Source organism: Danio rerio, chromosome 16 (assembly GCF_052040795.2).
Source record: "Danio rerio strain M-AB ecotype USA chromosome 16, GRCz13ab, whole genome shotgun sequence".
NCBI classification, from domain to species: Eukaryota; Metazoa; Chordata; class Actinopteri; order Cypriniformes; family Danionidae; genus Danio; species Danio rerio.
Genome location: NC_141036.1, coordinates 50,128,753 through 50,145,000, shown reverse-complemented (window position 1 = coordinate 50,145,000; position 16,248 = coordinate 50,128,753). Strand labels below are relative to the sequence as shown.

The following is a 16,248-nucleotide window of genomic DNA, read 5'->3' as shown; positions in this document are numbered from 1 at the left end:
ACACTTTTCTCCATCTGCCAACATCTCACGTGCTGCGCAAAACTGTCTGCATGATAAATACAGTGTCTGGCACCTTCCATCCAATCAATCAGGCAATGAGAGTATTTCTGTAGAGCTGGCATGAGGGCAAGACACTGCACGTGTATAGGGTAAAAAAATTCACTCATAATAATTATCACACATTTTTTTCTCAGTTGATTCATTATATTACAATATTTTTGTAGTTTAAGTTTAAATGCTTAAATTAGGCATTGTTTATTTAAATATGCACTAGTTTGAATAGATTTCTTGCACAAAAATCCTTTCAATGAATGGATGGAATGGATTTGGGGGATTTATTTTTTAATCTTTCCATAATAAAAACATTTGCAAACAGAAATTGTAAAAAAATGTATTATTATTATTAGTATTATTATCATTTATTTTCATTTTCTTGTCGGCTTAGTCGCTTTATTAATCCGGGGTCGCCACAGCGGAATGAACCTCCAACTTTTCTAGCACGTTTTTTTACGCAGCGGATGCCCTTCCAGCCGCTATTTAAAAGACAATTTAGCCTACCCAATTCACCTGTACCGCATGTCTTTGGACTGTGGAGGAAACCGGAGCACCCAGAGGAAACCCGCACGAACACAGGGAGGACATGCAAACTCCACACAGAAACGCCAACTGAGCCGAGGTTCGAATCAGCGACCCAGCAACCTTCTTGCTGTGAGGCGACAACACTACCTACTGCGCCACTGCATCACCTATTATTATTATGATTTATTACGATTATTATTTTTATTGCTGTTATTATTATTATTATTATTATTATTATTATTATTATTATTATTATTGCTGTTGTTATTTATTATTATTATTATTATTATTATTATTATTTATTATTATTATTATTATTATTAATATTATAAGTATTAGTAGTATTAGTAGTAGTAGTAGTAGTAGTAGTATTTATTATCATTGCTGTTGTTGTTATTTATTTTTATTATTATTATTATTATTATTATTTATTATTATTATTATTATTATTATTATTATTATTATTAATATTATAAGTATTAGTAGTATTAGTAGTAGTAGTAGTAGTAGTATTTATTATCATTGCTGTTGTTGTTATTTATTTTTATTATTAATATTTATTATTATTATTATTACTATTATTATGGTTTATTATAATTATTGCTGTTGTTGTTATTTATTATTATTATTATTATTATTATTATGTTATAAATTGAATTTGAATAAAACTGTGATTTTTTTAAGTACTGATAAAATTGTGGAGATTATGAGGGGAAAAAACTTATTGTGTGAAAATTCTTTAAAAATATGAATTTGTACTTACAGTACATGCATTAATAAAATGCAGCAAAAGAAACACTTAAATTTGTATTTTGTCTGTAAATATTACTAAACACTGGTTTAAACAAACAAACAAAAGAAAAAAATGCATGAAGTTACATGAAGGAAGTACTAAATTAGCTACATCTGAAATTAAGTAAAGCTCAATAGAATTATTAAAACTGCTGAAACAAACTAAAACTCAGTTGAAAACTCTATATATATATATATATATATATATATATATATATATATATATATATATATATATATATATATATATATATATATATATATATATACTATTATAATAATTAAATCCAATCCAAAACATAAATAAATTCTGTAATAGTATACAAATATTACTAAAATTCATTCATTCATTTTCTTTAGTTCTTTATTCATTAGGGGTCCCCACAGCGGAATGAACCACCAACTTATCCGACATATCTTTTACGCAACAGATGCCCTTCTAGCTGCAACAAAGTACTGGGAAACACCCATACACACTCATTCACACTCATACACTATGGCCAATTTAGTTAATCCAATTCACCTAGCGCATGCCTTTGGACTGTGGGGGAAACCGGAGCACCCGGAGGAAACCCACACCAGCACGGGGAGAACATGCAAACTCCACACAGAAACGGCAGCTCACCCAGCTGGGACTCGAACCAGCGACCTTTTTGCTGTAAAGCAAGAGTGCTAACCACTGAGCCACCGTGTTGCTCTTATTACTAAAACACCATTGGTAAATACATGACATACTATACGCATAACCTTTGACCGGTGCATTGTTTTCAGTTTACAATATTTTTTCTTTTTTTTTTCTTGTGAAGATTTAAAGTAGCTTGATGACGTTTGCATTTACTTTTTACATTTTTAGGATACATTACAAAAGAAAAGACCTCCAAGAACACATAAAAAACACAATACACTGTTCAAAATGGTTGCAAAAAAAGATAGCAAATGTTTTTATGTTGTTTTAACTTTTAAGTTTAACTTTTTATAACTGATTCAACTTAACAATTGAAGGCAGCAAGATTTTTTTTTACAGCGTATGTAGCAGTACATATTTAACATGACAGATAATATATTTTAATTCATTCATTAATTTTCCTTCAGCTTAGTCCTTTTATTCAACCGGGGCTGCCACAGTGGAATGAACCGCCAACTTATCCAGCATATGTTTTAGACAGCGGATGCTCTTCCAACTGCAACCCAGTACTGGGAAACATCCATACACACTCATTCACACTGTAAGGGGTAAACCTGAGCACCCAGAGGAAAACCACACCAGCACGGGGAAAACAATATATTTTAATATAGTAATAAATAATTAAAGATAAATAAATAAAATAATAATAGCAAAGAAAACTACTAATAAAAACAAAGGAATAAATAAATAAATAAATAAAGTCATTATTTTGTGTATTTTATTGAATATTGCTTGTCCTCCTATTTGCTATAGCTTGATGTCTTGGCAATTCTAAGTGAAAGACAATGCTAATGTAAAAAAAATAAAATAACCCATACATTTTTCATAAATTTTTTCTTCCATTTTTTCTTGTGTAATATAAACACCCCCTATTAGCAAAACACTTACTTACTTAACAAGTAAGCCGCTCCATCTTGTTTCCTCATAGATAGAATTAAGACATGAATGAGATTTCATTATTATTTGGAGTTATTCCTCAGTGTTTTTGACACTGCTCTTTCTCATCAGTGCCGAACATTTCTGCATCCATTTTGTGTGACGTGGCTTGATCTGAGCCAATTATGAATGGGCTTCATTTCCAATCGGCTAATTGTAATAATTAAAGAAGTTGTTGTCAGAGCTCATTGATTTCCAGCACAGGTTTCTGTTAATTACACTGATGATGAGGATGTAAAAGAGCAGACCTCTCCACAGCCGCACGTGTGTCATTTAAACACATTTATAATCATTAAGATTCAATTAGGATCCTTTGTCCGGCAAGTCATTTATCTCTTCGCTTCACGGTCGACTCACGGCGGCACGAGATGCTAATTCAATCTTTTAACACGTGTCCTCATTTTTTTGTGAGTGTGTGTCATGCAGACAGAAAAATAGATCAGTGTGTGTGGAAAATAGAGCAGCGTATATTTCACTGTTGAGTGAGTGACGTTAAATCAGACTCGGTGCCAGTTTACCGAGCACTTCATGTGTGAGATGTTGACTTCAGTGAGGATCAAATAGGTGGACTAGCTGGGATTTTTTATTGGAGCACTTTGTGGGAAGTGTGTGAGCTGTGATTTTCTGACTCACAATGAGCCTCTAGACAGCTTTTTTAAGCATTTTAAACACACGACTTGCAATCTCACGATGCGTTGGCACAAGCTCAGGTTCATTCAGGATTGTACAGTTCAAAGATGAGGTCTATAGTGAATATCATTTAGCAAAGGAAAATCGCATTGTAATAAAACCGAAATAAGTAGCAAGCTGCATTATAACATGACTAGTGTTTGGTCAGTTATAATTCATTATCATACATTTATTACATACATATATTCATTGAAGACAAAATGATTAGCTTAAATCTTTTTTCAAATGCTTCCCAAGTCATGTGTAACAGAGCAAGCAACAAGCAACTTTTCTTCTGGAGAAACTTTTTATTTTTTTTAAGTTTAGTAGTTTGGATTAATAATTAAAAAAATAATAAATTGTATAGTTACCCTAATCAGTTAAGACTTTTTATAGTATCTCTTTTAAACAGCACTTGGAAATGAAAAATAATAATAATAAAAAAAATATGTAACTATATATATATATATATATATATATATATATATATATATATATATATATATATATATATATAGTTGAAGTCAGAATTATTAGCCCTCCCGTTGGTTTATTTTTTTCTTTTTTAAATATTTCCTAAATTTCCTAAATCCGAAATTTTCACAGTATGTCTGATAATATTTTATCTTCTGGAGAAAGTCTTATTTGTTTCGGCTAAAATAAAAACCGTTTACATTATTTTTTTTTCAAATGTTAAGGTCAATAATATTAGCCCCTATAACCTATATATTTTTTTCGATAGTCTACAGAACAAACCAACGTTATACAATAACTTGCAAAATTACCCTAACTTACCTAGTTAACCTAATTAACCTAGTTAAGCCTTTAAATGTCACTTTAAACTGTATAGAAGTGTCTTGAAAATATCTAGTCAAATAGTAATTACTTGACAACAAATTAATTGACAACAAAGCTAAACACAGTACAACAAAGTGTCAAAAATACAGCACTAATGCTAATTTGTAAATAACCAATTTTTACCATGAAACTGAAAAAAAAAAAGTAAGGGATCTGACTGAATTTACTTTTTGTAAGAGGAATAAGGCAATCCCCTCTTTCACCATCTCTAGTAATTCAGTGAGCTGTCTTTCACAAACTAATTTAATGGTGAAGTCAAGTTATGTAAAGTCTTAAACAGTAAACAAATTATTAGCCTCCCTATTTATTTTATTTTATTTTTTTTTCCCAATTTCTGTTTAATGCAGAGCAGATTTTTTCAACACATTTCTAATCATAATAGTTTTAATTACTCATTTCTAATAACTGATTTATTTCATCTTTGCTATGATGACAGTAAATAATATTTGACTAGATATTTTTCAAGACACTTCTATACAGCTTAAAGTGACATTTAAAGGCTTAACTAGGTTAATTAGGTTAACTAGGCAGGTTAGGGTAATTAGGCAAGTTATTGTATAATGATGGTTGGTTCTGTAGACTATCAAATACAAATACAGATTAAAGAGGCTAATAATTTTGTCCTTAAAATGATTTTTAAAAAATCACAAACTGCTTTTATTCTCGCCAAAATAAAACAAATGAGACTTTCACCAGAAGAAAACATACTATCAGACATACTGTGAAAATGTCCTTGCTCTGTTCAACATAATAGGCTTATAATTCTGACTTCAACTGTATTTAATTAAATTTTCCCAGCTAAGCAGGTTGTATTTCTTTAATATTGAACAATTGTGAAATTGAACTGATGTCTTATTAATGGTTTTTAAAGATCGTTTGTACAATGATTCAAGTGGCATTAAAGTAGTAATGCTAGCTTGCAATCAAGTGGTTAAACAATAAGTGATATTAGAAATGATCATGGAGTGATAACAGATTAGGGCAGCCTCTCATGACATATGAACACATGTGATTTTCTTTTGTTATATTGTTTTAGTTGTTATTCTGATAGTCAAAAGGGCATCAAAGTGTGGACGTCAAATAGACATCAAGGTTTTGACATCAAATCGATTTGCTTTTTTGATGTCAAATTGATGTTGTTTGGTGCCCACAGGGATAACATTAGAACATAGGTCTCAAACTGGATTCCTGGAGGGCCGCTGCTCTGCACAGTTTTACTCCAACCCTAATCAAACACAGAAACAGATAATCAAGGTGTTCAAGACCACTAGAGACTATTAAGCAGGTGTGAGTTGGAGTTCGTTGGAGCAAAACTATGCAGAGCTGCGGCACTCCAGGAATTGAGTTTGAAACCATTGCATTAGAACATCACAACCTATACTGAAGCACAACTATGAAGCACCCTGAACTGATTGGAGGCCTAAACCATTTACCCTATGACCTGAATCTCCATTCCACATCTCCCTCCAATTACCTAACTCTTTCCTTTCTCTCCTCCATTATCCATCCGTCCGTCCATCCATCCATCCCTTCATCCATCTGTCCCTCACTGCTCTCCTCCTCTCCTCACATCTGTCCACCACGGGCCGCCACTGACAGTGAATTTACATCCAAAATGAAAAACAGGCAAATGGGAACGGCGGCTGGAGGCAACATGACCAAGAGCACCAGCATCGGCGGAGACATGTGCAGCCTGGAGAAGACCGACGGCAGCCAGTCGGACACGGCCGTAAGCCTGGTGGGAACGGACGACAAGAAACGGCGCTCCAGCATCGGAGCTAAGATGGCGGCAGTGGTGGGATTGAGCCGAAAGAGTCGCAGCGCTTCACAGCTCGGTCAGACAGGTAGGACACCCGTCATGTCTCTGTGTTTGTCTCTAACCCCACAGTACTTTATTTTCCTTTAGTTAGCTGCTGTCTTCTTCCCGATGGCTTTAATGAGTCTGCTTTTCTTGCATCAGCTCTAACGACTTCACTTCTGTTTAAACAGCTTGTTTCTAGGGAAAAAGAAGTGTAAATTGGGTCAAAACAGACAGAAGACCGCCGAATAATTCAGTCTCTGTGTTTTACATCTCTTTCTTGTCGTGACAAAAGTTCACTGATTGTTTCAGGCTTTTTCTTTTTCAGTCAAGTGTGCGACTAATGAACATCCAACTGCTTAAGTTTTGGGTTTCTCAGTGCTATTGCATGATTAGAAGCAAAAGTAACATGGTATTATGTTGTTTTAGACAGAACTGCTTGTACTGTGGTGATGTTTTTGGACATTTATCGTTGGTATTTTTGAGACTACACAAATATGCTAATCATTTTGACCTTCAATGCAATATGATCACTCCAGTGTGAATATTCAGTCCTGCACTACCAAGGGATGAATGTATGTGCGTGTTGTGGGAGAATACAATTATTCGTGAGACTCCCTCAAAATGGAAATATCTTGCTAAAAACAAATTTACTGTAAGGTTGTTTTAGTTAATGTTAGATAATGCATTTACTAACATAAACAAACAATGAACAATGTATAAAGGGTGAGTGGATGTCTTTGAATACAGGGGATAGGTTAAGCCAAAGGGATCATAAAAGAGCACAAGAGAGGACTTGGGCATACAATGCAGAACCATCTTCGTAAATACAGCCAGAAAAGCAGGAAATTCATACAACATATGTTGAAACTGTATGTTTGAAAAGACACATATTTTATGGGAGAGAAGAGTCCAGTTTAGATGTTTGCAATGTAAACACTAGTAATCATTAGGTCCACACGGAATTTGCGCACGCAGAAATCCGCAGATTTTTAGTCCACCATTGAGTCTATTTATTTACTTGTGTAAATGTATATTTATTTAGTTTTTTAATTAATTTCTGTAATAGTATTGTCTAATATGAAAGTGTTAATTTGATTTATTTACAATACAGTTTGTAAAGTAGTATTTTTTTTGTCTATTAGTAGATATATTATATTACAGACTTGCTTTGTTTACCAAATAAGTGGATCTTATTAGATTTGCATTGTAAACATTAAATAAACATTAAAAATGTATTATTTTTAAATTTAATATATTAAGATTTTAGTTATGATACTTGCAAAATCATTCAGCATAAATCTGCAGCTTTTTTACACAATTCTCCATAGAATTAGCAAAAAACGTCTGCAGATTCTGTCTGGCCCTAGTCATGATTGTTAAATTTGAGCTGTATGTGAAAAAGCAGTTGTGAGTACTTTAGATCAATACATTATAAGAGCGAAAAAGAAGAGGGGGCTTTAAATTGTGGTCATAAAGCAGTAGGAGCTGGGAGAGGCCTGTTGAACCTGCTTTGAAAACACAATGGCGGGAGGAAGCAAGGATAAAGGGTATAGCAAATTTGAGGGACATCAGATTGTCCTGAGGAGAGACTAGAGATGGGTCAGCTTATAGACGTCTCTGCTTTTTTGGAAACTATTCCAATAAGGTATTGTTCTTCTGATATTCATAACCTCCAGACTGAGTTTGATTAATTAATGGAACAGCCAGAAACCACAGCATAACTCACAGTGCAAATGTAACCTCTTATTGTAAAGTGTGACCAATTTGTCTACTGCATCAAAGCAACAAGGACGATTAAAATGAAATAAAAACTATTTGCTGGCAGTTTTAGGCCTTCATTTTTTCTGTTTAATTTTATTTATTAGGACAAACATTGAAAATTGGCCCATTTTTATTTATTCAGAAATAATGATAACTTATCTTCAATGATTTGACATTGCTGAAGGCCATAGATATATACATTAGATGTCGCCTACCCTGTTGTTGTCTATTGGAAGGAATGCGTCAATAGAGCTGCCATTTTAGTACAGGGTAGCGCTCCTTTGAAATAAATGAGGGACCAAGCTGCAATGGAGGACTGTGGCCATCCAAAGCCAAAGATATAGACATATACACATGCAGTTGAAGTCAGAATTATTAGCCCCCTTAAAATTTTTTCTTTTTTTTTTTTTTTTTATATTTTCCAAATTATGTGTAACAGAGCAAGGAAATTTTCACTGTGTGTCTGATAATATTTTTTCTTCTGGAAAAAGTCTTATTTGTTTTATTTCGGCTAGAATAAAAGCTGCCATTAATTTTTTAAACACCATTTTAGGTGCATTTAATTTTTTAAGCGAACGCTACGGGGCGGTATAACTCCATTCCTTTTCACACTTGACCGTTTACCTCAAAACAAGTGAATAACAGGGTGAGAATGTGGTAAAACCCGAAAACATTGTAAAAATCTGATTTTTCTGGATGGCTTTTTTAAATCATTGATTGGGTTAAGGGGAAGTAAGCTGGTTGGTAGGTCAATCGATAAAGCTGGTTGGGTTTAGGGAAGGAGGAGTGTGGCTCAGCTGATTGGCCAGTCACACAATCTGCCTTTTGGTAAGTCAGTCAGTCAGACAGTCAGACAGACAATCAGTGGACAGCCGCCTCTGGTGGTTTACGCATGAATAGCGCGGGCGAGACCGGCACTTGTGAGAGAAATTTGAGATATGAAAAAGCACACACAATGGCCTCTTGTGGATTCGCGAAAACAAAAACTGCAAAAATATATTCTTCCCGGGACGTATTTCACGGTCTCCAGAAACGGCTATGGGACTACGTTTTCAGAATGAGCCTGGGTTGGGATTTGTAGTCCGTTAGCGATCTGCAGCCGCTGGTTTGCTGATAATCAAAACAATTACTTACCCCGGTGGTATATTATTTAGCTTGTTCTCAAAAAACTCACTTAATCAATATATAAAAAATATATCAAAAAAGACAAAAAATTCTGGAAAACAAAACTAATTTTTTTTCTTGTCTAGAAAGTGCTTCTTGGTTTAAGAATTTTTATATGTTTGGACTACAATTATGCATAGGCCCCAAAAATATTAATTTATTAACAAAAAAAAAAAGCTATCACAAAGCATGTGATGTTTTGAGCACACAGGCTCTTCATCAGGCTAGAAAAAAGACAAAAGTCCCAATTATGGAAACTTTTTTTGCATCAATACATTCTGTTTTTCTTTTACATCTTTCGTTTTTCAGCTCTCTCTTTCCAGCTCAGCTCTTGCTGTGATCTCATCTCTTTGCTTTTCTCCCGAGTTATTCTGCATAATGATTTTCTCTTCCAGCGTGGCCCTGTTTATCTCATCTGCCGGTGTGGTTGAGCTGCTGATAAAAGCCTCTTTTAAGAATGCAGATGTTTTATCCTGGGGTCAGTTGAATGTCTCGGGTGCGCGTGTGTGTATTAATCAGTTCATCGGTGTGCAGGGAGCGTCTGCAGTCTGAGTGCTGGACGTGCAGGTAGATCACATGCCTGAAGAGAGACTGTCGGTGGACTCGTGCTCAGCCTGCACATGGCAGTGTGTTTTTTAATAAATCAGGCTGCTTTGCCATTGGCTGTAGCACTCTGTCATGTCTGCTGGTGTGTCTTCAGCTTGTCTGTGATGTCTTTCAGCATCCTTTCACTAACAGCATCTCGGCTTGCTGAAATGAGGACAAACACACAGACTGCGGGGGTTTTTTATCTGAAAGAAATTTGGGAATTTGATCACGCTTTAAGGGGGTAATTGCAGTCGTTGCTAAAACGCTTTCATTAAAATAAATAAATAAGAATAACTTTTTTTTTTTTTTTTTTTTTTAGTTCAATTAGAGCTTTACTTATTCCTAATGTTGTATGGTGTGCTATATCGTGGACATCATAGTCAAGTTTGCAATCAACTTAATTCATGTAGAAAATCTGAATTTTCTATGTTGTAATATTCCCCCTTTGAATTTTTTTTATATTTCCCAAATGATGTTTAACAGGAACAAGGAAATTTTCTAATAATTCCAATAATTCAGGGGGGCTAATAATTCTGGCTTCAACTGTGCATAGTTGAAGTCAGAATTATAAGCCCCCCTGAATTATCCCCCCCCTGTTTATTTTTGTTCCCAATTTCTGTTGTACACATTTCTAAACAATAACTCATTTCTAATCACTGATTTATTTTATCTTTGCCATGATGACAGTAAATAATATTTCACTAGATATTTTTTCAGACACGTCTATACAGCTTAAAGTGACATTTAAAGGCTTAACTAGGTTAATTAGGTAAACTAGGCAGGTTACGGTAATCAGGCAAGTTATTGTATAATGATGGTTTGTTCTGTATACAGTCAGAAAAAAATATAGCTTAAAGGGGCTAATAAGTTTGACCTAAAATGGCTTTTTTTAATGCTTTTATTCTAGCCGAAATAAAACAAATAAGCTTTTCTCCATCTATTTCTTATTATTATTTAATTTTTCAAAAAAAAATTTCAATTTTAGTAATTTTTAAATGTTAGTTTGTATTGTTTAGTATTGTATTAGTTTAGCAATATAATATTTAATTTGATATATAGTTTGCAAAGAAACATTTGTGACCCTGGATCAAATAATCTTATGTTACATGGGCATATTTTTACCATTTTACCTATTTTGGTTTTATATTTTGGTATTTAAAAAACTGTCAAAATGATAGATTGTTGTACTTTATGCCAAATATATATATATATATATATATATATATATATATATATATATATATATATATATATATATATATATATATATATATATATATATATATATTTTACTATATCTTTATTTTTTCCATTTTTATTTTTTACTTTTAAATATTTTTATATTCAGTCAACCTGCGATTTTTATTTGTTTATTTATTTATTTATTTATTTGTTTGTTTGTTTGTTTGTTTGTTTGTTTTTCTCTCAGATTCCAGATTTTCAAATTAGTTCCTCAGCCAAATCCAACAGACCATACATACTGTACATGGACTTTAAATTCTGCTTTTAGATTTTATATATATCATTTTAATTCTTCTTTTGTAGACCAGGGTCACATTTATAAGTTTTATTTGCCATTTTTAACTTGTTCGTTTTTATTTGACATTTTTAAACTCTTTCAATTGTTGAAGACCATTTTTGATAGCAGAGCAACCTTTCAGATGCTTTGTGAATTTTATCAATTTGCCTCTTAGCAAATTATTTATTCACATGATATATTTAATCCCTAGATACTCATTTATTTGGTGACAGTATTCAATATATTTAGACTTTCCTTTGGATCTTTTTACATGCTACTGTAAATGTAAAAGCGTAAATGCCTGCTTAATGATGTCTAAGAAAAGATGCAGCATTTTCTTCCACTTTAAAATTGGAAGACACTTCCACAGAAAAATTGGAACATTTGAGACATCAAACCAAACATGTGAGAGATAGATGTTGGTAGTGAGAGGTCCAGTGTGTTTTATTTGCTCCATTAAAGATCGGCCCGCTCAGTGTAAGGTTCAATACAGAAACACACTTTTACCAATCGCAGCTCTAAAAAAACAGCAGCAGCTCACGAGATGTGAATCATAGAGCATCAATTTTTCAACCAGAGCTTTTTAGGTGACGTTTCAAATCCCTGGCCTGTTTCTGACTCTCCGCCGGCTTCCTGCTCCACTTTATTGTGCTTAATTCAGAAAGCCTGACAGCATTTTAGAGAGGCTGCACTGCACAGATACACATTTCAAAGAGAGGTTATTCTGGGCCTTTTTCTGTGCAAATAGAGGGTTTTGTGTGCTTGAAATGCGCATATACACATACTGGACTGCAGAAGATCTTCTGAGACCACAAGTTCTGCGAGACTGGCCCACTTCTTTCTTGTTTGACTTGATTTTATGGCACATGCAGTTTTAGGCAAGCTAGAAAAGAATGCGATTGTGCAGTTTTAGTACTTTTGCTATTGCCTGCAGTTTAATAATGCATTTAGATTTTCATTGGTTTTGCTTTATTTTGGTGATATATATATTTCATTTGGTTGTCATAAACTAAGCTAAACTTGCAAATAAATTAATTAATAAAGTTTTATTCGGTATGTAGGATTAAATTAATTAGATGTTACACTTTTGTTTTTCTTTTTTTTTCCGGTCTGCTTTCTCTTTTTGTGACAGGAATTAATGTATTGGGCCGCAAGAAGAACACACACATTTTTTTCCCCTAGTAAATATTGCAGCTGTGATTCATTGTCTAACTCAGTGAATTGTGGGTAAATGCTCTGTAGTTTGGTGTAGAATGTTTGTCTAATATGCTGATAGTTTGTGCAGCTGGTGAGGAAGTGTTCCTCTGTCTCCACCTCTGCCTGGGCACAGTGTGGGCAGATGCGCCTCTCTAGAGGTTGCCAGTTTTGTCTTTATCGGCCCGTCTCTACAGTCAGACTGTGAGCACTCAGCCTGTATTTAGTCATTGTTGTTCTTAGTTTACTGTCCTTTACTGCACTCAGATATGTTGCTGTGGTATAATCTCTATTAAGGTCTAAATAACATTGAAGTTTACTTTGTTTACTTTAGTTTTACTCTCTTTCTCTCTCTCTCTGTTTCTAAAGACAATCACCTACTGCACCTTTAGGCAACACATCATACTATTAAATAATTTAAAATGTTTTTTTAGCATATTAGAATATATAGCGTGACATTGAAGACTAAAAATAATGACATTTTGACATACATTTCTTATTATTACTGTATTTTCCATTAAATAAAAGCATTCATCTTTCTGAAAGACATAAAACATCCTTTCTGACCTTAAACTTTCTAACTATATAACTTTTTATGAGTCTATAAAATCCAGTTATTGTGGACTATGCAGTGCAGTGACAGGTGTTTTGCGTCACAGTTGTTACTATTTTTGGTGCATCCGCATCCAGAACCTGTTCATTTTGCATTTGCATGGACAATTTTTCTTCCCCCCAGAATATTCCAGGTTATTTTGAGTGTATCTCAGCAGAGTTGGAGTCCACGAGAGACCGCTGGAGTCCTGCAGGCCGCTCTAATTAATCTTTGATGACAAGAGAGCTTCATGAAGCCGAAGCCTCACACTTTTATTCATGACCAAGCTGAATCATCGGCCTGATTTATGGCGGCCGATTGTTCCTCTCGGCGTTTAGGAGGCCTGAGTTCTCTTGTAATTATACCCAACGCTCCACAGAGGACCATCTCACGTCTAACCTCTGCTGATCCTCTTCTGACTCCAGATCTGTGTCAGCAAACAGGCCATGTTCGGGACTCTCTGCTGATTTTTATATTCACATCCTGGCAAAACATGAGCTAAAAGACTCTAGTTTAGTTCTTAAACACATGAAATTAGCTGAAATAAACACAATTCTTTTGTAGACAACTTGTGTATATGTTCGATACACTTAAATTTGAAAAGAATAAGTTGAGTTAATTCCTTCATGTTGTCCCAACACAAATGGATTATGTGAAACCCAGCGTTTTTATGCAAGTTATTGTTCAAAAGAGGTATTTAAGAACACAAGTAGTGCAGCTAGATTTGTGGTTCATTTACATGTAACCATTGTTTCCTTGTTTAGTACTTTTAAGGAAAGTTAGTAGAGTTTTGTTTAGTTGTTTAGTCACATAGATATATACACTAGATATCGCATAGGGACCCTGGGCATGCGTCAATAGCGCCGCCACATTGGTACAGTGCTCCCAGGACAAATGTCATTCAACCGCACTGGTCAAGACAGTGTTATTACATGAAGATGCGGGACTTTAGCACTGTCTATGGGTGTAGTAACGAGCAAACAAAGAAAACAAAGCACAAAGGCAGAACATTTCATAGGTAATATTAAGTTTTTTTCTGTTTTTGTATGTTCTGAACTTTTGTTCTAATCAGGTAACGTTATTGATGATAACAGTCACTTACTGCATTCACCATACGGCAAAGCAGCTCCAACTCGCACTAAATACTCGGCTTATGCTAGTTTTGTTGAATAAAATCAGCAAACAATGCAAAAGAAATATGACAACAAGATGCTGCGCTGCCAGAAACTCGTATTATTGCCGGCTAGTAAAAGAGTCGTTCGGGGGATTCATTCACAAACAAATCGCTCCCTCCGTCATTATGAGAAGAGAAAGCAGGAGAGGAGCTGTGTTTCAGGACATGGTTAGATCAAATTTAACAGGGAGGGTGAATAGTACATTTCTGTACACACAAACACAAGCTTTTTGTCAGGAATGCCCGTGCGGTCACTGATCCATCAATGTAGAAAAGTGATGTAAAATTATAATTTTCGTAATTAGAAAAAAAAATACTAACATCCAGGAAAACTCCCGATCATAGATATATGTGTATATGTGTATATCTCTGGCTTTGGATGGCCACAGTCCTCCACTGTACCTTGGTGCCGCATTCATTTCAAAGGAGCGCTACCCTGTACCAAGATGGCGGCGCTATTGACGCATTTCGTCCAATAGACAACAATAGGCCAGGCGACATCTAATGTATATATCTATGGTTTAGTCAAAGTCATTTCACTCGGCAGCCATCTTTGAAATGCCTCTCGGGCAGTATGTTCGGGCATTTTGTCTGAATAGGGAAACATCAAATTCTCAAAAACTGTTTGCCAAATTTACGATTACATTACTAATTGGAATCACCAATAAAATGAAGCAACATCTGTCTCAAATAAAACAAAATAGGCATTTTTTTCAGGGAGCGCACTTGAAAAAAAAACTCATTTATGGCAGCGTTACACATTATCATCCTCTGGATAATGCTTTGTCAGATCACACTGCTCTTCAGAAGTAATCCACAGCTTGGTCTTGATGGCAAATCTCCTTCAGAAATGACAGTGAGTCTTTATTTACAAGTTTGTGGGCTGTTTGAGTAGTTGCTGTCATGTTATGTGCTTTTGACTGTACCTTGGGTTTGTTTCATACAGATTACAAAACTAGAAAACTTTTGTTTTCAAGTGCACTTGGTTCATTTAAAAGCACAGATTTCAGGCTTTATGTGGATATATTTCTTATGTCTGTGAAGCAAGTATTCGCTGAGATTCCAGTGTGTTTGTTGACCACCAAACTGTCGTAAAAGCACACATCTGATCTGAGCTTCTCCTTGGAGAAACGTCAGTGTATAGTGATTGATGTTTGGCTCCTGTACTAATAGGTGAGGCTTCATTCATCATATTGACCATTACATTGTTCCCCGTTCATAACTAGTCAATGTATTTACTAACATAAACTAATAATAAACAATACTTACACCACATTTATTAATCATAGTTCACACATCGTAATCGACTTTCATGTTTGTTAACAATAGTTAATCCACTATGAATTAACATGAACTAACAATGAATGACTTCAATTGTTCATTGTTTGTTCATGTTAGTAAATGCAATAATTAATACAACCTTATTGTAAAGTTTCCCATTTGGCTTATATTAAGTATGAAGATCTGATCATCTCTCTCTACACTCTCTCTCTCTCTCTCTCTCTCTCTGTCTCTGCAGCATTATAATAGATTTTCGAAAATCCCACAGGCTCCTAATGCATCCTGGGAAAGCTGAAACCGCCGGTGTGCCCATCAGTGTAATCGATGTAATCTCATCCGTGTGCCCTTAGCTTTCAGTCCTGGAGCCATTTGAGCTTCTGCCATTCTCATGAAGGGCTCATATGCTTCATCCCCATACAGTATATTTCCTGGACTGGGAAGCGGTTTTTCACAATAGGTGCCACCAAGGCGAGCTACAAAATTGCAGTTTTTTTGTTATTAAAGTGCATCCATTATTATTTTTATTGGCTGTTAGCCACAAAACATAGAAATTAGACACAAAACTAATTTGTTCTGAGATGTGGTAGCTTATTAATCCTTTAATTAACCGCAAAGCTGACAGAAACTAAAACAGCTGATGGAGTATACACTAACC

At 34.5% G+C, this 16,248-nt stretch overlaps 1 protein-coding gene across 49 annotated transcripts in view; it reads left to right on the top strand.

Moving 5' to 3' along the window:
- Window positions 1–16,248, top strand: part of rims2a (regulating synaptic membrane exocytosis 2a) — a 317,393-nt gene that overhangs the window by 268,147 nt on the left and 32,998 nt on the right. For 35 of the 49 annotated variants that reach the window (XM_087287955.1, XM_087287950.1, XM_087287942.1 and 32 more), the window contains one exon: window positions 6,146–6,363. In XM_087287955.1, coding sequence (XP_087144081.1) covers window positions 6,146–6,363 — 218 coding nt within the window. Of the gene's footprint in view, window positions 1–6,118; window positions 6,364–16,248 lie in introns of all 49 variants that reach the window. The other 14 variants (XM_087287962.1, XM_087287947.1, XM_087287943.1 and 11 more) reach the window with 1 other exon arrangement.